This window comes from Hyperolius riggenbachi, chromosome 3, assembly GCF_040937935.1.
Source record: "Hyperolius riggenbachi isolate aHypRig1 chromosome 3, aHypRig1.pri, whole genome shotgun sequence".
NCBI lineage: Eukaryota > Metazoa > Chordata > Amphibia > Anura > Hyperoliidae > Hyperolius > Hyperolius riggenbachi.
In genome coordinates this window covers 209,187,405-209,214,066 of record NC_090648.1, presented here as the reverse complement: position 1 = coordinate 209,214,066, position 26,662 = coordinate 209,187,405, and the positions used below count along the sequence as shown (strand labels likewise).

Genomic DNA, 26,662 nt, shown 5'->3' with positions numbered 1-26,662 from the left:
ATACCTAGCATCCTCTCGAGATGAACAAAATGGACAAACCAGGTAGAGGAAGAGGTAGAGGCAGACCCAGAGGAAGGCCACCAGGCACCGGCAGGTCTGTGCGAGGTGGTGTTGCTGTGATTTCGTGCGGACCTGGCCCAAAATACAGTGCCCAGAAGAAGGCACGTGCTATCACTTCCCAAAATTGTGAGGACGTGCTTGAGTATTTAACACAGAACACCTCATCTCCCGCAGCCACCAGAGCTACAACAAGCACCACATCTGCTGCATTTGACACTTCGCAGGAGTTATTTGGTGGTGGTGAAATCACTGATTCACAGCCACTACTGCAACAACAAGAAGAAGGCGCAGGTACACCACCTCATACGTCTGAGTTAGGTGGTGATAGTATGGACATAACGTGTGAGGAGGGGGATGATGAACCACCTGAAGTTGGTGCAGTTGAGGAGGTGTTTGAGGAAAGTGAAGCTGGCTAGGAGGATTATGATGACGATTATACGGATACCACATATGTTCCCAGTAGAGGAGATGACCAGGGGGACGGTTCAGAGGGGGAGTCAGAGAGGAGTAGGAGGAGATGACTCCATGGTAGAAGCAGAGGGAGCTCATCCTCAGAAACAGCTGGGGGCAGTGTCCGGCGCCATGTATCGCCAGCTATGGACAGCCAGCCAACATGCCCTTCAACGTCAGCTGCTGATGCCACCGTCCGTAGCGCCATCACCCCAGGGGGGCTCAGCGGTTTGGAAATTTTTTAACATGTGTGTCTCAGATCGGAGCAAAGCCATCTGTTGTCTCTGCCAGCAAAAATTGAGCCATGGAAAGGCCAACTCTCACGTAGGGACAAGTGCCTTACGAAGGCACCTGGAGAGAAGGCACAAACAGCTATGGCAAGAACACCTGAGGAAAAGCAGCACCCAAAAGACAAGCCACCCTCCTTCTCCTCTTCCCCTTCTCCTCTTCACCCTTCAGGTGCATCGTCTTCATCCACTTTCTCCCTTACACCTTAACAGCCACCCTCCTCCACACCGCCTCTTCCCTTCAGCGGTTCCTCCTCCTCTGCCCACAGCAGTACTCAGCTGTCCATGAAGGAAGTCTTTGAGCGTAAGAAGCAAATGTCTGCCAGTCACCCTTTTGCCCGGCGTCTGACAGCTGGCGTGGCGGAACTATTAGCTCGCCAGCTATTACCATACAAGCTGGTGGAGTCGGAGGCTTTCCGTAAGTTTGTGGTCATTGGTACACCGCAGTGGAAGATACCAGGCCGCAATTATTTTTCACAAAAGGCCATACCCAAACTGCACCGTTCAGTTGAGAGGCAAGTGGTGTCATCTATTGCGAAGAGCGTTGGGTCAAGGGTCCACCTGACCACGGATGCCTGGTCTGCCAAGCAGGGGCAGGGCCGCTACATTACGTACACAGCCCATTGGGTCAACCTGGTGACCGATGGCAGCAAGCAGGTAGTACGTGGCTGCACAGCGGACCGACTTGTCACACCTCCACGGCTTGCAGGCAGGCCTCCAGCCACCTCCTCTCCGCCTGCTACCACCTCTTCACTGTCGTCATCCTCCTCCTCCTTGGCTGGTGCCGCGATCTCTTCTCCAGCTACACAGCCCCTGCACCCCAGGGCCTATGCTGAATGCCAGGTACAACGGTGTCACGCCGCGGTAGACATGTCTTGCCTGAAAGCGGAGAGTCACACTGGAGCAGCCCTCCTGGCTGCTCTTAACAAACAGGTGGAGCAATGGCTGACCCCGCACAAGCTTGAGATCGGCAACGTGGTGTGTGACAACGGCAGCAATCTCATTTCTGTGTTGAATTTGGGAAAGCTGACACACGTACCCTGCATGGCACATGTGCTGAATCTGGTCATGCAAAGGTTTGTGTCCAAGTACCCAGGCTTAAAGGACGTCCTGAAGCAGGCCTGGAAGTTGTGTGGGCATTTCAGGTGCTCTTACACGGCCATGGCACGCTTTGCGGACATTCAGCGTAGAAACAACTTGCCGGTGAGACGCCTGATTTGCGATAGCCCGAATCGCTGGAATTCCACCCTGCTGATGTTCTCTCGCCTGCTAGACCAGGAGAAAGCCGTCACCCAGTACCTGTATCATTACAGTACAAGGACACAATCTGGGAGGATGGGGATGTTGTGGCCCAACAACTGGACACTGATGCGAAATGCATGCAGGGTCATGGAGCCCTTTGAGGAGGTGACCAAACTGGTGAGTCGCGCTGAGGGCACCATCAGCGACTTGATCCCCTACGCCTACTTCCTGGAGCGTGCCATGCGTAGAGTGGTGGATACAGCTGTGGAGGAACGTGAACAAGAACAGTTACGGCAGCAGGAGTCGTGGGAGCGATTTACATCCGAACCCGATGTTTCCTCAACACCTGTGGCAGCACAGAGGGGGGAGGAGGAGGAGGAAGAAGAGGAGTCGTGTGGGGAAGGAGAGGAGTCAGACTCTGATGATGGTGATGAGGAAGGTGTTTCCATGGAGGAGGAAGAGGCGGCGGAAGAAGAAAACCGCGGCAGCCGTCACAGGGGGCTTCTGCTGCTCCACGTTCCTGTGGTATTGTTCGTGGCTGGGGGGAGGAAGAGGAGTTGCGTCCCGTCACTGAGGAAGAGCAAGAGGAGATGGAGAGTACGTCTGCATCCAGCTTTGTGCAGATGGCCTCTTTCATGTTGTCCAGCCTGTTGAGGGACCCCGTATCAAAAAACTCAAGGCGAATGACCTGTATTGGGTGGCCACGCTACTAGACCCTCGGTACAGGCACAAAGTGGCGGACCTGTTACCAACTCAACAGAAGGTGGAAAGGATGCAGCACTTGCAGAACAAGCTGTCGATGATGCTTTACAATGCGTTTAAGGGTGATGTGGCTGCAAAAGCAATCAAGGTACCACTGGCAGTAACCCTCCTCCTCCCAAATCCACGCAAGCAAGGACAGGACACTCCAGCGATCTCAGGGTGATGTCGGACATGCGGACATTCTTTAGTCCAACTCCTCGCCATAGTCCTTCCGGATCCACCCTCCACCAACGCCTGGACCGGCAGGTAGCCGACTACCTAGCCTTGAGTGTGGATGTAGACACTCCGAGCAGCGACGATGAACCCTTGGACTACTGGTTGCGCAGGCTTGACCTGTCGCCAGAGCTGTCCCAATTTGCCATACAACTTCTCTCTTGCCCTGCCGCAAGCGTCCTGTCAGAAAGGACCTTCAGTGCAGCTGGAGGCATAGTCACTGAGAGAAGTCGCCTAAGTCACGACAGTGTTCAGTACCTGACCTTTATCAAAATGAATGAGGAATGGATCCCGGAGGGCTACTGCACGACCAAAGACTAAGTCAGTCCCCACACACAGCATCTCTGCCTGCAGGCCGCTTGCCTTCTCCGCCACCACCAACAGAGTCCAGGATTTTTAAGGCCGCTGCGAGCAGAGGTCGCTACACTGATTTTTCTGGTGCGTGTACATGCCTGCCTAATTTTTCTGGCTGCACTGCGGGCGGCTGCAACAAAAAAACAAAGGGCATGTACATGTGCCCATCCCCCTTCGTGATCATTACCTTGCCGCGGTGAAGGGGCTTGCGTATCACAATGAAGCAATGACCGCCGGCTATTTGAGTGTCTCGGGTGGGGGTGGGACACAAAAGATAATAAGGTTGTTGCTTCATTGTGGTCAGACCAAATTTGATCAGCTGGACAGTCACTGTTGTTCTATCATTGAGCTAGCACAGCCCGGCGACCATATGGGCTTTAAAACCGCTATCGCCTGCACTCTCGCAACGGTGCGCACCAGTCCAGCACGGCCGTCACTACGCAAACAGCTGTTTGCGGTGCGTTACACAGTGAGTTTGGTGTGTCAGTGTGAAGCAGTACTCTAATTACACTCCCTGATTGATGTATACACATGCAAGATGTTTGAAAGCACTATAGGCCTGCAATTTAGCATTCAATGTGATTTCTGCCCTTAAAACGCTGCTTTGCGTCACATCCAGATGGGCATGTATCCGACTCCGCCATGCCCCCCTCCAGGTGTTAGACCCCTTGATACATCTTTTCCATCACTTTTGTGGCCAGCATAATTTTTTCTATTTTTCAAAGTTCGCCTCCCCATTGAAGTCTATTGCGGTTCGCGAACTTTTACACGAACCGAACCTTCCGCGAAAGTTCGCGAACGGGGTTCGCGAACCGAAAATCAGAGGTTCGCGACATCTCTAGTGAACAGATCAAAACACTGACAGAATCCATGGATGGCAGGCTTTTGTGTGTCCTTGCAAAGTAAGGTGGCTATATTGGTCACTGATTTGTTCTTGTTTTGATTTTGAATGTCAGAAATGTATATTTGTGAATGTTGAGATGTTATATTGGTTTCACTGGTAAAAATAAATAATTGAAATAGGTATATATTTGTTTTTTGTTAAGTTGCCTAATAATTATGCACAGTAATAGGCACACACAGATATCCCCCCTAAAATAGCTAAAACTAAAAACAAAGTAAAAACTGCTTTCAAAAATATTCAGCTTTGATATTAATGAGTTTTTTGGGTTCATTGAGAACATGGTTGTTGTTCAATAATCAAATTATTCCTCAAAAATACAACTTGCCTAATAATTCTGCACTCCCTGTACTTGTTGCTCTTGGTGGTAGCTCTGCTTTCTATGTCAGCTTGTATGCTTGAGTAAAAGAACCGCACACAAGAGAGTGTAAATGCTGGTGCTGGATTCCACGGCTGCTCAGTATAACCATTCAAAAAGAGACGTCCGCACACAGACTTGCCAGGACAATGTGCATTTATTGTCTCATATATGTCTTTCTGCTACATGCCTTGACAAAGGGGACCCCTAGTGGCCCCGAAACGATCGTCGGCCTTGCAAGTCGGACATTTATTGCAAGTGTGTGATGGGAAAATAAATGCACATTGTCCTGGCAAGTCTGTGTGCTGAGCTGACTCCTCTTTTTGAATGGTTAGCTTGTATGCTTGCTCGTCTAAGTCCTTTTAGGGCCAGCTAGTGGTGTGCCAGGTAGGGACAGGTTGAAAGTCAGCTAGTGGCGTGCCAGGCAGGGTCAGCAGGTAAAGAGCGAGCCCTCCAGTCTTGAGCATGCACGCTGACTCAGAAAGTATACCCCCAAGCATTACACTGTTATAACTAACTATGGCTATTGGCTCATTCTTAGCTTTAAAGGAATACTTAAAGCGGAATATAACCCTGCATTTCAACTTTGCTCTAAAACATTATTTACAGCATATTATATGCAAAAAGCATTTTTTTTTACTAGACCAGCATTGGAAGGGTTAAACACAGAGGTTTTAAGTTCTGTGCAGACGTTCAGATAGTTACATTCTATTTAGTTATATGTATATATTTAGAAATGTTACACACTCTTTGGCTGTCCTCCAACTGAGAGAGATGAGTCACAATAAACACTTAGATACATATTTGTAAACAAAAAGTATCTAACTCAACTTCGGATGCGTCTGCAGAAATCTCTAGGGACTTTAAAGCCCTGTGTAACCCTTCCAATGCTGGTCTAGTAAAAAAAAAATGCTGGTTGCATATAATATACTGTAAATAATGTTTTAGAGCAAAGTTGAAATGCAGGGTTATATTCCGCTTTAAGTCTAAAAAAAAAAGAAAGATTTTTACTCACCTAGGGCATCCCTCAGCCCCCTGAAGCTGTATGGTGCCCTCACAGCCTCGCTCCGATCATCCTTTGCCCGCCGGCGACTACTTCCGGGTTCGGCGACAGCCGCCGACAGGCTGGGAACGCGAATGATTCTCCGCGTTTCCAGCTGCTATATCACCCTCTATGCTGCTATAGCGTATACGTATACGCTATAGCAGCATGTATACGCTATAGCAGCATAGAGGGTGATATAGCGGCCTGGAACGCAGAGAATCACTCGCGTTCCCAGCCTGTCGGCGGCTGTCCCCGAACCCGGAAGTAGCCGCCAGCAGGGACAGGAGGATCGGAGCGAGGCTGCGAGGGCACCATACAGCTTCAGGGGGCTGAGGGATGTCCCGGGTGAGTAAAAATCATTTATTTTTTTAGACTTAAGTATCTCTTTAATGAATGCTTAAAGCGGGTCTAAAGTGAAAAAATAAAAAACAGATACTTACCTAAGGAGAGGGAAGGCTCTGGGTCTACAAGAGCCCCCCCCCCCCCCCCCGATCCTCTCCTGCTCTCTTGTGCGCTTGCACATGCCCAGTCTATCTTTGGGAGCACTCAGGCTCCCGAAGACTTCCAAAGTTCCCCCTGCAGCGGCAGAGAGCAGACTCCGAACCATCATTCAGAGACTATTAACGTGGAAGCCAGTGCAGGAACGACTGGACCAGTGGGACCAGGAGAGGAATGGGAAGTCTCTATAGGACCCAGAGCCTTTCCTCTCCTTTGGTAAATTTCTGGTGTTTTTTCCACTTCAGACTCCCTTTTTTAAGTTCTGTGAGAGCAAACTGAATAGAGTTTTAGTTAATCAATCGTTAATGAGAACCTGTATTATACAAAATTAAAAGTTAGACTTTAAAGGGGGCTTAGATGCTTTCCTTGCGTTGAAAGACATCCATGGCTACAATTACTAGGTTATGCCTAATGATGTTGATCCAGGGATTTTATCTGATTGCCATCTGGAGTCAGGAAGGAATTTTTCCCTTTTGGGGCTAAGTGGACCATGCCTTGTGGGGGGTTTTTCGCCTTCCTCTGGATCAACAGGGGTATGTGGAGGATGGGCTGGAGTTGTACTTTGTACTGGTTGAACTCGATGGACGTATGTCTTTGTTTAACCAAAATAACTATGTAACTATATATCACTATCATAGGCCGAGAGCGATTGCTCTGTGACAGATCCACTTAAATCAAATACTGCGGTTTTGCTATATACAGATAGTCCCCAACCTACGAACAACCTGCCAATATGAACGGACTTAAGATCTTGCAGTTTTTGAGAATATCAATTTAAAAAAAAAATCAAAGAAAAATGTTTTTTTTAAACCAGTAAAATGTCATTTTGATGTAGTACTCTGAGGGCAAAAGGGGACAGATGTGACACACTGGAGGCAACACAGTGGGGGGCATAGAGAACGTACGGGGACAAAGATGGCACAGCGTTTTGACTTATGGACAGATTCAGGTTAAGAACAAACCTATAGTCCCTATCTTGTTCATAACTGGGGACTACCTGTAGTGAATAAGCAGACCAAATTCATAGTATGGTTCTTATGTCCCTTGGAGCTTGCAACAAAAACGATTACCACAGAAACTATTTCTTCATGCCTGCAAAGTCATATGCCATTATTTTTATTATTGCAAGAATGTAATGAAAGACTAAATGGCCACCAAAAATGTGAGGGGAGTAAAAAGTCATTTTTTATATCAAATGGCTTATGAGAATTACAGCATATTCAAGATGTGGATTTTTTCAGACTGAGTGGGCAGGTGGTATTCACCTCTGGCTGCCAAGTCTTAATAAGCAAGGAATCCATATTCTCAATGCAATCATCTATTAATACTTTATAAATGAATATTTGAAAAATAAGCAGTTTTATTCATTAAGTTGTATTGAATAAAGCATTTTTTTAAGCACCAGAACTTTCACATCCTGGCCCATATGCAATTAACTTTTCCACCTGAGTTATCTCCTAGGAGATCATTTTCATCTTCTCTTTAAACTAACTTTTCAGCATTTTACAATTGAAAAAGTTCCCATAAGTTGGTGAAAAAGTACTATCACATTTATTTTGAGTATTTTCTTGCTTCCTGGCAGCTCAAAACACGCAAGAGAAATGCTAGCACAGGCTTCCAGTATTTGTAGTTTCAGGTGCTGCACATCGCGTATCTTCGCAGCATAGACAATTTTCTTCAGATGACCCCAAAGATAAAAGTCTAAGGGGGTCAGATCAGGAGACCTTGGGGGCCATTCAACTGGCCCACGACGACCAATCCACTTTCCAGGAAACTTTATCTAGGAATGCTGGGGTCATCTGAAGACAACTGTCTATGCTGTGAAGATATGAAATGTGCAGCACCTGAAACTATAGATACTGGAAGCCTGTGCTAGCATTTCTCCTGCGGTGTTGCTATCAGTGTGTGAATAGTGGGAGAAGAGGGTTGCATTGACAATCCAACACAATGGGCAGCACATTGAACACATTTTATAAGTGGTCAGAAATTTGTAAATAACTCATGAAAGAATAAAGTTGCGTTAAAACCAAGCACACCATTGTTTTTCTTGTGAAATTCCCAATAAGTTTGATGTGTTACATGACCGTCTTCCTATTGAAAAAACACAAGTTGGATTCAAAATGGCTGACTTCAAAATGGCCGCCATGATCACCACCCATCTTGAAAAGTTTCCCCCCCTCACATATACTAATGTGCCACAAACAGGATGTTAATATCACCAACCATTCCCATTTTATTAAGGTGTATCCATATAAATGGCCCACCCCGTATAGTATATGGGCAAATCTCACACCTTCTGTTATTAGAGAAAAGTGCAGTTTATAATAATCTGTGTTATGCTAAACACTTCTTCTGTTAAGGTCTCCCCAAGGCTGCGGTTATAAATCAAGGACGTTTATTGATCAGCTCATCGATAAGCACGCTTGCTGGAGTTACAGGCAAGGATATATTCTACATTCCCCTGCCTCTCTACCATAGTGCTGGACTTATGATCGGGGTCCGTGGATGTATTCAGCAAGGTATAGTACCTGTGTAAATCCTCTCTAAATCTTCACTACCAATCCTTTTCTCATTTATACTTCATAGTATGACAATGTTAATCTGTTTCTAAATAATATACATACATACATACAGTACAATAATAGCCACTTGGTCGAATTATTGCTGGAGCTCTTACCTGGGCCGTATTTTCCATAAGGTACTGTAGACACATGCCTACAGGTGCTTGATAATGGAAAGGCAGCTCACTCCTCTCCCTCACTACCTCCCTTCCTCCCTCCTTCCCTATACAGAGTCCCAAGCAGAGCATAAATGGCAGGTTACTCACCCAACTCTATTCCCCTGACAAGGACTCCTTTCAGCCCGTGGCATCTCTAGCTACCTAATACTTGGGGACACCTCAAGCTACTTAAAGAGAACCTGAGGTGGCTTTGTATAACGTTAGTGGGGCACAGAGGCTGGTTGGGCACACTAACACCAGCCTCTGTTGCCCCATTGTGTGTGTCAAAGACCCCCCTGCTCGCCGCTATCCTCCCCGCAGTGCTGGCGACACGCAGCGCGTCGCCAGCACAATGTTTACCCTAGCGCTGTCTGTCAGCGCCGCTCCCCCGCCTCCTCCGCATCGCCGCTACCCGCCCTCGTCCCTTCCCTCCAATCAGCGTGAGGGAAGGGACGAGGGCGGGTAGCGGCGATGCGGAGGAGGCGGCGGAGCGGCGCTGACAGACAGCGCTAGGGTAAACATTGTGCTGGCGACACGCTGCGTGTCGCCAGCATTGCGGGGGTATAGCGGCGAGCAGGGGGGTCTTTGACACACACGATGGGGCAACAGAGGCTGGTGTTAGTGTGCCCAACCAGCCTCTGTGCCCCACTAACGTTATACAAAGCCACCTCGGGTTCTCTTTAATATTGAGGGTACTTCTTGTTACCTAATACTAAGGGGCTCGAGTCCTGTGGCTACGCCGGGCTGGGGAAGTAGGGGGAAGGTGAAAGCTAATTCAGCCAAAAGACTTTCAGTGCAGTTCAGCTGAAGTTTGTGGGTTCATGGAGGGCAAAATCTAGGGTGTCAGAACATCTGTGCCTATAAGCTCTTGTGATGTAAATTCGGGCTTGGCTCTTCCTATACATTATTTCTCTCACAGGTCCCTATGCTAGGCTTCTACTCTGTGAGGATGTCCAAAGATCCTGTCATGGTTGTTTTATTCATAATGGAGCAATTTACTGAACCTAATTATGGGCAGAATAGTTCTTATTTTTATTCCTGTATCTTGCTGGATGTTTGAAGTAAAAATTATTTTCTCTGCACATATCCTTTCAAATATCTTCCCTCCAGGGCCATACTTTAAAGTGACATTGAAGTGAATAAAAACTTCTGATATAAAGAATTGCATGTGTAGTAATAGATAAATAATAGAGGATTAGTAGGAAAGAAAAGACTCATATTTTTATTAAAAAATAAATAATAGTATATATATATATATATATATATATATATATATATATATACAGTGGGTTGCATAAGTATTCGGCCCCCTTAAAGTTTTCCGCATTTTGTCATATTACTGCCACAAACATGAATCAATTTTATTGGAATGCCACATGAAAGACCAACACAAAGTGGTGTACACATGAGAAGTGGAACGAAAATCATACATGATTCCAAACATTTTTTACAAATAAATAACTGCAAAGTGGTGTGTGCATAATTATTCGTCCCCCTTTGATCTGAGTGCAGTCAGTTGCCTATAGACATTGCCTGATGAGTGCTAATGACTAAATAGAGTGCACTTGTGTGTAATCTAATGTCAATACAAATACAGCTGCTCTGTGAGGGCCTCAGAGGTTGTCTAAGAGAATATTGGGAGCAACAACACCGTGAAGTCCAAAGACCACACAAGACAGGTCAGGGATCAAGTTACTGAGAAATTTAAAGCAGGCTTAGGCTACAAAAAGATTTCCAAAGCCTTGAACATCCCAAGGAGCACTGTTCAAGCGAACATTCAGAAATGGAAGGAGTATCGCACAAATGTAAACCTACCAAGACAAGGCCATCCACCTAAACTCACAGGCCGAACAAGGAGAGCGCTGATCAGAAATGCAGTCAAGAGGCCCACGGTGACTCTGGACGAGCTGCAGAGATCTACAGCTCAGGTGGGAGACTCTGTCCGTAGGACAACTATTAGTCATGCACTGTACAAAGTTAGCCTTTATGGAAGAGTGGCAAGAAGAAAGGCATTGTTAACAGAAAGCATAAGAAGTCCCGTTTGCAGTTTGCCACAAGCCATGTGGGGGACACAGCAACCATGTGGAAGAAGGTGCTCTAGTCAGATGAGACCAAAATGGAACTTTTTGGCCAAAATGCAAAATGCTATATGTGGCGGAAAACTAACACTGCACATCACTCTGAATACACCATCCCCACGGTCAAATATGGAGGTGGCAGCATCATGCTCTGAGGGTGCATCTCTTCAGCAGGGACAGGGAAGTTGGTCAGAGTTGATGGGAAGATGGATGGAGCCAAATACAGGGCAAACTTGGAAGAAAACCTCTTGGAGACAGCAAAAGACTTGAGACTGGGGCGGAGGTTCACCTTCCAGCAGGACAATGATCCTAAACATAACGCCAGGGCAACAATGGAATGGTTTAAAACAAAACATATCTATGTGTTAGAATGGCCCAGTCAAAGTCCAGATCTAAATCCAATCGAGAATCTGTGGCAAGATCTGAAAACTGCTGTTCACAAACGCTGTCAATCTAATATGACTGAGCTGAAGCTGTTATGCAAAGAAGAATGGGCAAGGATTTCAGTCTCTAGATGTGCAAAGCTGGTAAAGACATACCCTAAAAGACTGGCAGCTGTAATTGCAGCAAAAGGTGGTTCTACAAAGTATTGACTCAGGGGGCCGAATAATTACGCACACCCCACTTTGCAGTTATTTATTTGTAAAAGATGTTTGGAATGATGTATGATTTTCGATCCACTGCTCACATGTACACCACTTTGTATTGGTCTTTCACGTGGAATTCCAATAAAATTGATGTATATTTGTGGCAGTAATGCGACAAAATGTGGAATACTTCAAGGGAGCCAAATACCTTTGCAACCCACTGTATATAATATATATATATATATATATATATATATATATATACAGTATATATATATATATATACAGTATATATATATATATATATATTTTATAACATTGCATCATCCTGTCATGTTTGCATAACAAACCACAAATTGGGCTTGAATCACTAAGCTGCGCTGCTACAGCAAAGCAGCTAAATGAATGAGCACAGAGTGTGGTATAATGCCCTGCGCACCCTATGCAGCCATAGCATTCGCAGTGAAATTATGCTGTGCTCAGATAGTGTAAAGGGCGTTGTCTTCTCTTAGCTGAGCCATCCGTGAGAGACTTCAAAACTATACACAAGAGAGTGTAGAAAGAATAAACAACTGTTGACAAATGGGCAGTACCTCAAAATACATTGCCATCAATGATGTAAGTGCACAGGGTATTAATGTGCCTTGTACACGTAGCGGTGGCATGGAGCTAGCATTGTGTATGCGTATCCATTGATCCAGCCTTCCCATGACTGTGGACAGGTTTTCTAAGGGCAGTTTTGTTAGTGTTCGCAATAAGCAGTGTAGATCTGCACACATACGGAAGGTTTTGTATGTGCAGTATATGGCTTTCCTTGCTTCTTAATATTGAATGTACAGCAGTGAGTGGCTGTCAAGAAATGGTATAGAAAGAGAGATTATCCAACCACCTTGGACTACTAAAAACTTCAGGGTTTGGATGCCGGTGACGGGACTGACCTTTAAATGTTTTATTTGGGAGACTTTACACTGTATCTTGTGAGAGAACGTCAATTAATTTATTGCTTTGTCCATGTAAAACTATAAAAAAATTATTTCTGGCTCTACACACAACTATACAGAAAATATTGTGGATCATGATAGGGTTTGGTTGCAAAAACTAACTCAAAAAATCTTCACCATACAACAAAATGAATATATATATTAGATATATATTAGATCTTCATCTAAGTCACATCAATAGACAATCACAGTCTGCTTAAACTACTACCACACAAATAATAAATGTTTCCATGTTTTTATTGAAAACACCATGTAAACATTTGCAGTGCAGATGGAAAAAGTATGTTAACCCTTGGCTATAATAACTGGTTGAAACTCCTTAGGCAGCAATAACTTCAACCAAACGTTTCCTTTAGTTGCAGATCAAACGCGCAGCAATGGTCAGGAGTAATGCTTGACCATTCCTCTTTACAGAACTGTTTCAGTTCAGAAATATTCTTGGGATGTCTGGTGTAAATCACTTTCTTGAGGTCATGCCACAGCATCTCAATCAGGTTGAGGTCAGGACTCTGACTGGACCACTCCAGAAGGTGTATTTTCTTCTGTTTAAGTCATTCTGTTGTTGATTTGCTTCTATGCTTTGGGTCGTTGTCCTGTTGCAACACTTTATTAGTTAGGTGAGTGGTGCACCAATGGCTAAGCCTAAAAAACAGCACAGACTGCCCAGACTGCTGAGATTGTTATCTTATCTCTGAAAGTATGAAATAAGAGGTTCAGAGTGATTCTATGGGCAAGGCAGATTGGATAACTGTATATTCAATAAGAATTTGGGAGACGTATTTAATTGTAATTGTACGCCAGAATGTAGTTCTGCTGGAGCCTTCACACTACATCTGTGATGAAAAACTAAAATCTGACTGAGCAGTTTGACAATGAGACATACTGTATTGGAAGGTTGGTCTGCTCAAAACAAAATTAAATCCAGATGAGAGAAAATCATAATAAGTAAAACATTCACCATTGAATGCTGATCCAACAAGGATGTTTCCATTGATTAGATGGACTGGTAATAGAGTTAAAGAGTAGCTGTCGGGCATAAAATCAATTCTTTATTTTTATCTGGTAAACAAGTAAGAAGGATGCTAATCAGGCAATCCAAAAGTTAAAATCACCATTACTTTTCTTGTTGATAAATTATCATTCCCCACTCAGTTTACCTAACTCTTATTTGGTACAAAGAAAATTTGGTACACAAAAGAGAAGTTGCAGGGCATGCTGGGTTGTCTTTTTTTGCGTCTCTACTTCCCCTCAGGCTTAACTAAAGCAGCCTGATTGGCTGAAGCCTCTTTCCCTCCTGTTTTCCCCTCCCACACCCCTGTTCCTCTCTGATTAGCCAAAATTTCTTAGGCTGAAACAATGCACTTTCTATAGTGAAGGGCGGGCAAATCAGGCAGAGGAGACTAAGGGCGGATATTACATCAGGACTGGCTTCAAAATAGCCACAGTAAATATGGAAACTGTCTCGAATAGGATTCTATAGTTTTCCTTTATAAAATTCACAGGAATCATAACGTGGACAGTGCAATACATATGTTATGTAAGTAGAGCAAGTATTTATCTACTTATATATTTGTTTGTTTTTTCCTGAGATAGTATGGCTGACAGCTCCTCTTTAAAGGGCTTAATTCATTATAACTAATGCGGCTGTCAGTGCGGGTTATTTGAGGCAGCGCGAGGTAATTGTAAGCATGCAGAGAGGACCGCACACTACATGCGGTCCTCTCTGCGTAGTGTGCACGCTAAACTAACACAAGGTAAACTTAAATGCTGCGCGTAGCATGCGCACATTACCATTAACTCGCGCTGCCTGAAGTAACCAGCGCTGACAGCCGCGGTATGTTATAATGAATGAGGCCCATAGAGACCTGTTGACTAGTCTTGGTTGTACTGCAAATACCCACCTGATGAAGCAAATCCCAGCCAGTCTGGTTCAGTGAAGTAGATTTACTGAGATTCACTTTCTACTACTGAGAGATGTTATTAATGATGTTTTCCTTTTTCCTAGGAGCCACATGTGTAATAAGAAACAAATTCTCAGCTAGTCAATTCTGGAATGACTGCAGGAAATACAATGTTACATCTTTCCAATACATAGGTGAAATTCTGCGATACCTCTGCAACACTCCAAAGGTACTAAAACATAAAAATCACAAAATAGAATGTAATGCCCTACTAGACCTACATTTTACAACATCACCACTTTTACCACAACTCCAAAAGTGTCTGTCGAAACTTTGACTGCTGCATTTGTTCTTATTATGGTGGTGGTCTCATTATCAGGAAGCATCATTTTTCACAAAGGGGTCAAAGGCACCCATTGTTGCTACAGTTAAAATCCATCATTACAGACAGGGTGATATGTGGTCTCAATAGTTTCGGAGTCACACATCAGCTAGTTAGTAACATGCTGTCAGTGTGGTCCTGCATGAATCACCTGATCTGCTTGCTTGGGTTAGTCACAAAGAAACTATTAGAGGCAGAGGGGAAATGAGTGGATCAACGTAACAGCTACAAATGTAGCATTTTTTAAGATTAAATAAAGATGGCAACCTTCACTTCCCTCCAAGTACAGGTTTCCTTTAGTCACATTAGTCAGCATTAAATAATGTAGATCCTTTAATGTTAAAGACATACTGATTAGCCAACATCTATCTGTATTCTAGAAAGACAATGACAAAGATCACCAAGTCCGGATGGCTGTCGGCAATGGTGTCAGGTCTGATGTCTGGAAGGAATTCATCAGTCGTTTTGGACGTATAACAATTTGTGAATTCTATGCAGCAACAGAGGGTAATGCTTTCTTCTTCAACTATACCGGGAAAATAGGAGCAACTGGCAGATACAATGCCTTTCTGAAGGTGAGAATCAGTATTTTCATTACTAGTAGGCATGTATATAACATTTCATATGGTATAGACCCACTTTCTGTAGAGATCGCTGGTAACAAAAACCAGGGCTCGCTGATGTCACACTGCACAGAATCGCCTCTGCACATGGAATGGGAGGGAGGTGCAGCACCTTGGCCTCGATTCATAAAGCATTACCTCATGCGGTAATGCTGAAAACAGCAGACTTTCCCGACCACTTAGAAATTTGTCAATTCAAGGCTGTTCCTGCATGAAAAGCTGACATTACCGACCAGGGAGATAAATTACAGACTTGGCTGTAGTTACCTCCTACACATGTCAGTAAATTGTCAGCAAATGTCAATTCATAAAGCCTGCAACAAGCGGTAAGCCTGGCGGCAGTTACCGACACCTTTAGTGAGGCGTTAACAAGTTACCGACAGCTCTGATGAATGCAAAGTGCAGGGAGCCGAAGTCTGTTTGAGTCATCTGTGGAGAGAGCCGTCTGTGTGAGTAATTTGAGCAAGCAGGGAAAGTCTGTGTGAGTCATCTGAGTGAGTCATTTGTGCAGGCAGGGAAAGTCTGTGCGAGTCATCTGTCTGAGTCATTTGTGGAGTCATTTGTGCAGGGCAATAGAGAGAATCGCCACACTGCTCTACTCTACCGCTCAATGGGCTGCGGTAATTTACCGACCTTCAAAGGCAGCTGGGGAAATCTTTATGAATTAGCACACAGACCGGGAGAATACCGAGTGCAGTATTTTCCCGACAAGATTTTTTTCATCGCACTGCTTTTTATGAATCGAGGCGATAGAAGGGGAAGATGTGAGATATGGATATAGGGATGCAAATGGAAGAGGAGGGAGGTGTAGCACATAAAAGGGGAGGATGCGAGATACAGATATAGTGCTGCACATGGAAGGGGAGGGAGGTGCAGCACATAGAAAGGGAGGGTGCGAGATACAGATATAGTGCTGCACATGGAAGGGGAGGGAGGTGCAGCACATAGAATGGGAGGATGCGAGATACAGATATAGTGCTGCACATGGAAGGTGAGGGAGGTGCAGCACATAGAATGGGAGGATGCGAGATACAGATATAGTGCTGCACATGGAAGGGGAGGGAGGTGCAGCACATAGAATGGGAGGGTGCGAGATACAGATATAGTGCTGCACATGGAAGGGGAGGGAGGTGCAGCACATAGAATGGGAGGGTGCGAGATACAGATATAGTGCTGCACATGGAAGGGGAGGGAGGTGCAGCACATAGAATGGGAGGATGCGAGATACAGATATAGTGCTGCACATGGAAGGGGAGGGAGGTGCAGCACACAGAATGGGAGGGTGCGAGATACAGATATAGTGCTGCACATAGAAGGGAAGGGAGGTGCAGCACATAGAATGGGAGAGTGCGAGATACAGATATAGTGCTGCACATGGAAGGGGAGGGAGGTGCAGCACATAGAATGGGAGGATGCGAGATACAGATACAGTGCTGCACATGGAAGGGGAGGGAGGTGCAGCACATAGAATAGGGGGGTGCAAGATACAGATATAGTGCTGCACATGGAAGGGGAAGGAGGTGCAGCACATAGAAGGGGAGGGTGCGAAATACAGATATAGTTCTGCACATGGAAGGGGAGGGAGGTGCAGCACATAGAAGGGTAGGGTGCGAGATACAGATATAGTGCTGCACAAGGAAGGGGAGGGACGTACAGCACATAGAATGGGAGGGTGCGAGATACAGATATAGTGCTGCACATGGAAGGGGAGGGAGGTGCAGCACATAGAATGGGAGGATGCGAGATACAGATATAGTGCTGCACATGGAAGGGGAGGAAGGTGCAGCACATAGAAGGGGAGGATGCAAGGTACAGATTTAGTGCTGCACATGGAAGGGGAGGGAGGTGCAGCGCATAGAATGGGAGGATGCGAGATAGGGATATAGTGGTGCACATGGAATGGGAGGGACGTGCAGCACATAGAAGGGGAGGGTGCCAGATATGGATATAGTGCTGCACATGGAAGGGGAGGGAGGTACAGCACATAGAAGGGGAGGGTGCCAGATATGGATATAGTGCTGCACATGGAAGGGGAGGGAGGTGCAGCACATAGAAGGGGAGGATGCGAGATACAGATATAGTGCTGCACATGGAAGGGGAGGGAGGTGCAGCACATAGAAAGGGAGGATGCGAGATACAGATATAGTGCTGCACATGGAAGGGGAGGGAGGTGCAGCACATAGAAAGGGAGGGTGCGAGATACAGATATAGGGCTGCACTTGAAAGGGAAGGTGTAAGGGCACAGGAAAGTTGCCTTAAAGGAGGAAAATGTGTAAATCCAGCCCTGCAATAGATTTGTACACTGTCTACAATTAGTACATATAAATTCTATATATATTCTTCCTGTGAATCTCAAAGAAGATCAGATGGATCATTCAACAATAAATTCTGGTTAAATTTCAGCAAAACATTTACTAGGATTGCGAGATATACTTACAAATATAGTGTTGCCTTTTAGGGTACACGGCCTTTTGCCCTGGTCAAATATGATGTGGAAAAGGATGAACCAGTACGAGATTCTTCAGGACACTGCATCAAAGTAGCAAAAGGTAATTTTTAGTTATCAGCCTAATCAGCGTGCATTAATACGTTTTTTTATAGCTCACAGTCGAATTTCACTTTCATGAAGAAATTAAAATCCTCTTAAAGGGAAGCTTAAGTGACATGTGACATGATGAGATAGACATGTGTATGTGCAGTGCCATGCACACAAAATACGTTACTTTTCTTTTTTCTCTGCCTGAAAGAGTTAATATTTAGCTATGCAACTGACAGTTTTACTCCAGTCCAGACCCAGTCCACTATAGACTTCTGCACTGATATGGAATTACAGCTTTCCTAGCAGAGAATTGGGCTTCTGAGAGTAGGGCTTAGATAACAAGGTCAATAGGTCGTATATTTTAGCACTCAGAGATAAGCAACAGACTGTTTCACTGAACTGAGGCACAACAATAAATGCACTTTTTAAAAAAGTTTTTAAACCTAACATAAAACTGTGAGATATCTAAGGGCTTATTCACACTAGAGCGATTTGCGGGCGTTTAGTGCGGTTCGCCAAATCGCCTGCAATTGTTATCGCTTTTAAAAGCGCTAGTGTAACTAAAAATATATAGCAATGATCTCACTGCCGCGATCGCAGGCGATTTGCGGTAAACGCAAATGCAATTTTAGAGCGATTGCAATATTTAAAAAGAAAGTGAATAGTGATCACTCAAAAAATCTCGAAAATGTACAATGAAAAATACGTGCAAATCACGAAAAAATTGCAGCCGCAAAATCCTAGCGATTTTACGAGGGTTTGAGATCCCTAGTGTGAATGGACCCTTATGCTGGGTACACACGTTGCGATTTCCCGCTCGATTAGCGGGATCGATTATTTCAAACATGTTCGATCGGGTTTCGATCGTTACAGCCATCGATTTTGCATGTTAAGTTTGCAAAATCGACGGCTGTATCGATCGAGACCCGATCGAACATTTCTGAAATGATCGATCCCGCTAATCAAGTGGAAAATCGCAACGTGTGTACCCAGCATAAAAGTAATTTTTAGAAGTAGGTGAACAGATTTTCGCTTAAGTTTCACTTTGAGGATAGCCCTATAGTTTGCTAACACTTTCCCACATCAATACCTCGCTCTGAATAGACTTGCTCCTGTGTAGCAGAACTCAGAGAAGAATGTGATCGATTTGATCAGGTGATAGATTTGCAAGGCTCTGATCTCATGATCATGTGTCTGCACAAGCCGAAGCAGAAAATGATCATATCAAATCGGAGCCATACAAATCTATTACCTGCACATTCTGAACTGCACTTATACAAACATTTGCTGTGCCTTTCAAATGCTTTCAAATCTTCTGCAACAATTGAATTAGTCCTAGATATGGAAGGAAGGAAGGGAGGGAGGGAGGAAGGAAGGAAGCAGTGGCGTAGCTATGGAGCTATGGGCCCCGATGCTAGTTTTATTGGTTCCCCCCCAAGCACTCTCTATATATGTAACACTTGATAAGGCGCAACAAAACCTTCTAAGGTCATCCACACGGCCGTTTCTAGGGCCGGGGAGGGCAGTCCACGCGCAGCGCGCCACAGTGAAAAATGTGGTGCCTGCCGCGCCGAAAAATGGGCGTGGCCATAACATTCTATGGCCGGAGCTAACGTAATGATGCAACAGCGAGGCATAAGAAAGCAGTGTTTACGCCGTGATGTGGTCAAACGAGGATTCGCATCATGGGTGTGCAGAAACTGTGTGATGCTATTTAATAGTATACCATAACTCCAAAGCAGCAAACACAGCCAACTATGACCATTAAATAATAAATGCAGCAACAGATACCCCAGACACCACAAAATAAACGCAATGGGCAACATGTCAGCACAAAATAAACACATTGCGGGCAACATTTCAGCACAAAATAAACGCATTGCGGGCAACATTTCAGCACAAAATAAACACAATGGGGCAAACATGTCAGTACAAAATAAACGCAATGGGGGCAAACATGTGAGTACAACATAAATGCAATGGGGGCAAACATGTCAGCACAACATAAACGCATTGCGGGCAACATTTCAGCACAACATAAACGCATTGCGGACAACATGTCAGCACAAAATAAACGCATTGCGGGCAACATGTCAGCACAAAATAAACGCATTGCGGGCAACATGTCAGCACAAAATAAACGCAATGGGGGAAAACATGTCAGTACAAAATAAACGCAATGGGGGCAAACATGTCAGTACAAAATAAACGCACTGCGGGCAAACATGTCAGTACAAAATAAACGCACTGCGGGCAAACATGTCAGTACAAAATAAACGCAATGGAGGCAAACATGTCAGTACAAAATAAACGCACTGCGGGCAAACATGTCAGTATGTCTAGGAGACGCTGCGGCTAGTTCATTGTACGGTGGCCAGAGTCCCGAGGCCAGGACGTCCCTCTGCTAAAAGCAGGACGTTTCCCAGGACCTCATGCAGCCTGGGACATCGCCCCCCGAAGGCGGGACGCGTCCCGGGTAAAGCGGGACGTATGGTCACCGTACCTAATCTAACCTGTACTGGGGGGCAGCTACCTATCTAACCTGTACTGGGGGGCAGCTACATATCTAACCTATACTGGGGGGCAGCTACCTATCTACCCTATACTGGGGGGCACCTACCTGTCTAACCTATGCTGGGGGGCAGCTACCCATCTAATTTATGCTGGGGGGCAGCTACCTATCTAATCTATGCTGGGAGGAAGCTACCTATCTAATCTATACTGGGGGCACCTACCTACCTAACCTATACTGGGGTGTAGCTACCTATCTAACCTATACTGGGGGCGCCTACCTAATCTAACCTATACTGGGGGCACCTACCTAATCTAACCTATACTGGGGGCACCTAGCTACCTATCTAACCTATACTGGGGGGCACCTACCTAATCTAACCTATACTGGGGGGCAGCTACCTATTTAACATATACTGGGGGGCAGCTACTTATCTAAACTATACTGGGGGCAGCTACCTATCTAACCTATACTGGGGGCACTTATCTAACCTGTATTGGGGGCACCTACCTAGCTAGCCTATACAGGTGACAACTATACTGGCTACCTATACTGGGGGAACCTACCTATCTAACCTATGCTGGGGGCAACTATACTGGCTGCCTATATTGGAGGCACCTACCTAGCTAACCTGTACTGGGGGCACCTACTTTTCTAACTTTTCTAACTGCATTTTTCAGGCTAGCAGAGGCGGTGTATGCCTGTGCGATTAACCATTCAATTGCGGCATGTGTTTAGGGACGCGCAGCCTTTCCCCCCACCTTTTCTTATACCGGGGGGGGGGGGGTGCCTGCCTATCTAACATATACTGGGGGCAACTATACTGGCTACCTATACTGGAGTCAACTACCTGGCTAACCTATACTTGGGGCAACTTTACTGGCTCACCTATGCCTGGCCACCTATACTCGGGGGGGACATATAGCCGGCTACCTATACGGGGGGGCGCAATTTTTACACCCTCGCCCTGGGTGCATTTTAGCCTAGAAACTGCACTGCTATGATACCTTGCATATTACTCATACTTCTAGTATCTTTAACTACCTGCGGACCGAGCGAGTGCGAATCTACGTCGGGCAGGGGGCGCTGCGGTCCTGACCGGACGTAAACTCTACGTCCCATTCACCGTGCGTCCCTGCCCGTCTCCGCCGCTCGGTCCGCTCTGCCCCCGCCGCTCGTTGCTGCCCTGCCGCCTCTATGACGGCAGAGCACTGTGAGCCGGGCAGGAGCCGTTTTCATTGGCTCCTGGCCCTGTCATTCATGTAAGCCGCTCTCATTGGCTTACATGGAGTGACAGGGTCAGGAGCCAATGAAAGCGGCTCCTGACCGGCGCACAGCGCTCTGCCGTCATAGCGACGGCAGAGAGAGCAGCCTGCGGCGGGGACAGAGCGGCGTGCTCGTCGGGAGCGTCGAATCATTGCGGCGATTCGTCGGGAAGCGGCGATTTAAGGGACCAGCACCCTCTGGTTCTTAAAGGGGCAGAGGGTGCTGGTCCAGAAAGGGTTAAAAGTGGACCTGAACTCTTGCACAGGACAGGAAGAAAACAGAGAAATTCACCCTGCATGTATTTAGAGAGTTTAGCCTGTCTAATCCCCCCTCATCTGTGTCTAATCACTAGTTGTTAGTTGATCTATCCCCTGTGTTAAGGCCCATACACATGCTCAACAGCAGACTTTTATGCAGCACAATTGTTGAAAAACTTTTGTTGTGAAACAAGTTTAAACAGCTTAAAAAGCCTATTGCTATTGTTCAAACAGCTGATAAGACTGATGAGATGTCAAATGAACTGTTGGATTGACTTCTTATCAGTCTTATCAGCTTTTTGAACAATAGCAAAATACTTTTTTAGTTGTTTCACAACAAAAGTTGTTCAACAATTGTGCTCCATAAAAGACTGCTGTTGAGCGTGTGTATGAGTCTTTCGCTGACACAGCAGATAAGCTCATTTGAAAGCACAGGATGTTAACAATATGTCTGCTTCCATGAAAGCAGGAAGTAGAAACACTGGAGATTTATTTTAGGATTTGTATCAGCTGTAACAAAGAAATGTTTCTCTTTAAAGGTTATTATGTTGTTGCCAGGGGCGCCTGTTGCCATCGGCAATATAGGCAGTCGCTTGGGGCGGAGTCCAATCATAAGGCGCAGCTGCGGCCGCCTGCAGCCAGCTACTACTGTATATTTTATCTCTGTCCCCGTCCTCCTGTTAGCAGCGGCAGCGGCAGCCAGCAGCCATCCGGGTGATGATACACGTGAGTGCAGCGTGCTACCGCACTCTCGTCTCTCCCCTCTGCCCCCTGGAGCTGGCCGGCCAATAGACAGGGACCACGCCTCTCCTCCTCTAACCAGCCACAGACGCAGTGTTTACTGCATGTAGCCGCGCCCCCTAACCCCGCCCACCGCCAGTCATGCCTGGAGTAACGTAGATGCCAGGCTGGATGTTGCTGACCTCTCTGGCCCCTTACTTTAGGAGATGGACAGTCTGTGCCCCCCTGCATACCCCGATGGACAGCAGAGCGGGGGAGAGAAGAGAGAGCGCGCTAGATTCAGCCAGAGGGACACGAGGGTCAGAAGCAGCAGTGTGTGTTATCTGACAGGACGTCTCACTTGAGCAGAGAGAGCTGGGTGAGACGGCCCCCCTCTCCCTTTCCTGTACCCAGGGGTGCCTGTGAAGCACTGCCCACATTACAATTAATTTCTGGTGAAACGCTGCGCACATTCGTATTATTTTCTGGTGAAAAATTGCCACATTACGATTATTTTCTGGAGAAACATTGGCGCATTACGATTATTTTCTGGTGATAGATTACTGCATTACGTTTATTTTCTGGTGATAGATTGCTGCATTACAATTATTTTCTGGTGATAGATTGCTGCATTACAATTATTTTCTGGTGATAGATTACTGCATTACGTTTATTTTCTGGTGATAGATTGCTGCATTACAATTATTTTCTGGTGATAGATTGCTGCATTACGATTATTTTCTGGTGATAGATTGCTGCATTACAATTATTTTCTGGTGATAGATTGCTGCATTACAATAATTTTCTGGTGATAGATTGCTGCATTCTGGTGATAGATTGCTGCATTACGATTATTTTCTGGTAATAGATTGCTGCATTACGATTATTTTCTGGTGATAAATTGCTGCATTACAATTATTTTCTGGTGATAGATTGCTGCATTCTGGTGATAGATTGCTGCATTACGATTATTTGCTGCATTAAGATTATTTTATGGTGAAACATTGCTGCATTACGATTATTTTCATGGGAGGGGGGGAGGGGCGCACAGGTTTTTTCGCCTGGAGTGACAAAATGGCTAGAGGCGCCCCTGGTTGTTGCGTATCTTTTAGAGCAGAGAGGAAGTTCTGAGTTCAGGCACGCTTTAAAGAGGTCAGAAGGTTCCCACCACAGCTTGCTCTAATGTAGTTAAAGTGGATCCGAGGTGAACTTTTACTCATTGCATAATTGTGTTCCTTTCCTATTGTTTATAGGGCATTCCTCAAGCCAAATACTTTTTTGTTTTTGTTTTAATACTCTAATTCCCTATAAACTAAATAAACCACGCACGCAGGTTTTCAGAGAGCCTTGGCAGTAGCAAGGGCTCATGGGAGCTCAATCTGGGCAGGAGGAGGAGGAGGTGTACTAGCCATTGATTTCAGAGGCAGAGGGGAGGAGGGGGGATTAGGTTTTTTCACAGGCTTAGTGATCAAGATACAGATAAGCCTGCCTCTGTGTAATGTGTACAAACAACATGGCTGCTGTCATTGTATCACAGGAAGAAATAATTATTTTCTATTAAAGCTGTTTGCATCTATATTTGCTGTGTAAACTATCTGAACTTTAGATAAGATATATAGACAAGTTACTTGTTATAGTTAGTTTTTCATCTCGGATCCGCTTTAACCAAATTTGGTATCCTTAAAATTAAAGAGACACTGAAGCGAAAAAAAATTATTATATAATAAATTGATTGTAAAGTATGGATGATTACTAGAACATTAGTAGCAAAGAAAATATTCTCATATCTTTATTTTCAGTTATATAGTGTTTTTTATAACATTGCATCATTCTCTAATATTTGCAGTTTACACACTACTCATCATTGTAAATGATTTTACAGAGCAGGCCAGTGAACTATTGACCTGTCCTCTACAGAGAAAAAGAAAATATTGTGACTGATAGTTGAGATAACAAGCTTCAGAAGACAGAGCTCTCTGCGACTTTGAAAAGTTGTGGAGCTCAATGGCTCTCCTGCATAGATAACAACTGGAGTTTCTTAACTCTTCCTGTACTGGAAACAACATTAGACTTATGTTTCTGCTCCTAATGTTTTAATTCTTAGCTGTACTACACATACAAATCATTACATCATAATTTTTTTCCGCTTCAGTGTCTCTTTAATGCTACTACAGTACATTTATTGATTAAGTCTTCTGTACGTCACTACTTATCCAGACCTCCCTCTACAGTGGTCTTACCAAATAATTAACATCATTAATGAATTTTTTTTTCCATGATTTTTTTATGATTTTGAATAATTAGTAATATTATTTGACCACAGGGGAGACTGGACTGCTGGTATCAAAAATTACCCGTTTGAGTCCTTTCACTGGATATGCAGGAGACCCATCTCTAACTGAGAAGAAGAGACTACGAGATGTATTTCAAAAAGGAGATCTGTATTTTAACACTGGAGACTTGCTTATGATGGATAGGCAAAACTTTATCTATTTCCAGGATCGTGTAGGAGACACATTTCGGTATGAAATTCAATATTTAGACTCCTAACACAACCTCAGTATCTTCATTCCTTCTACCTTGGCATGATCTCTTCTGCCTGAGAACCCCAAACCTGGCCTGACCCTAATGCCTGGTACACACAATGCAATTTTCTGACAGATTGATGGTCGAATCGATTATTTCCAACAGATCCAATCTGATTTCAGATCACTTCTACACAAAATCGATCAGAAAAACGATCAGAAATCAGATTGGTTATGTTGGAAATAATATTATTATTTATTGTATTTATAAAGCACCACAAACAAAAAACATACTACTTGATCTGGGGGAGGGGGGCGATCCCGGCACTCCCGGCGCTCCTCCGTCCCTCCTCCATCCCCCAATGGGCAAGTTTTGTTGTAGGGAGGAAAAAAATGTCTGCGACCCGGGGTCACAATGCTGCAGCTCTGGCTCCGCGTGTCTCATCATAGAGCACAGAGTGCAGGGAGGTGAGTTGGAGGCGGGGTAAAGGCAGAGCTGGCTATTCAGAGCAGGGGAAGGGGTGTACCTAACACCAGAGGGGGCATTTTGCAGGAATCCCTCTCCTTCAAGTGACGCCCCTTCCCCTGTAATTCTACTGACAAGCTTAAAGGACTTACGAGTCCAAATAACAAAAAAAGTGAAGTACCTGAATTGAATTTGAATGCACGGAGGACGCCATCCGCGCCCTCCGTGCCGTTCCACCAGGTCCTCGCAGTTCATTAGTCCCCCGGGCCGCTCCCGACCCCCAGCCCAGGTCAGGCTCTCCTGCCTCCACTAAAATGGCCGCCGGAGCTGGCCGCAGCTGCGCAGTCCGCGCAGACGCGAGTGCGGCTGCGCAGCTCTAGGGCCTCCCCCTGATCCACGCGACAGGAAACAGCCTGTAGTGTGGATCGGGGGGAGGCCCTAGAGCTGCACAGCGGCACTCGCGTCTGTGCGGACTGCGTAGCCGAGACCAGCTCCGGCGGCCATTTTAGTGGAGGCAGGAGAGCCCGACCCTGGCTGTGGGGTCGGGAGCGGCCCGGGGGTGTATTGAACTGTGGGGAATCGCCGGATCGGCACGGAGGGCGCGGATGTCGTCTTCCGTGCATTCAAATTCAATTCAGGTACTTACCTTTTTTAGTTATTTGGACTCGTATGGCCTTTAAAGAGACTCTGTAACAAAATTTTCAGCCTTAGTTCTTCTATCCTATAAGTTCCTTTGCCTGTTCTAATGTTCTCTGGCTTACTGCAGCTTTTCCTAATTGCACAGTGGCTGTGTTATCTCTGTTATATGATCTAATCTGTTTCCTTCTGTCGGCTCTGGCTAAGGCCACATACACACATCAGACCATAGTCTTTTGAAAATGAAAGATCACAGACCAATCTTACCACCCTTCATGTA

General features: G+C 45.4%; 1 protein-coding gene and 1 long non-coding RNA gene across 2 annotated transcripts in view; one reads left to right on the top strand and one right to left on the bottom strand.

Annotated features, from left to right (window-relative positions):
* Positions 1-26,662, top strand: part of LOC137563312 (long-chain fatty acid transport protein 2-like) — a 59,182-nt gene that overhangs the window by 23,588 nt on the left and 8,932 nt on the right. The window contains exons 3-7 of the mRNA XM_068275606.1: positions 8,531-8,689; positions 14,561-14,685; positions 15,219-15,413; positions 17,920-18,010; positions 25,079-25,277. Of these exons, the coding sequence (XP_068131707.1) occupies positions 8,531-8,689; positions 14,561-14,685; positions 15,219-15,413; positions 17,920-18,010; positions 25,079-25,277 (769 nt within the window). The remainder of the gene's footprint in view (positions 1-8,530; positions 8,690-14,560; positions 14,686-15,218; positions 15,414-17,919; positions 18,011-25,078; positions 25,278-26,662) is intronic.
* LOC137563313 (uncharacterized) lies at positions 12,775-17,984 on the bottom strand. Its single transcript, XR_011030317.1, has 2 exons — positions 17,899-17,984; positions 12,775-13,148 (listed from the first exon to the last, which is right to left on the bottom strand). It is a non-coding gene; the product is annotated as an uncharacterized lncRNA (long non-coding RNA).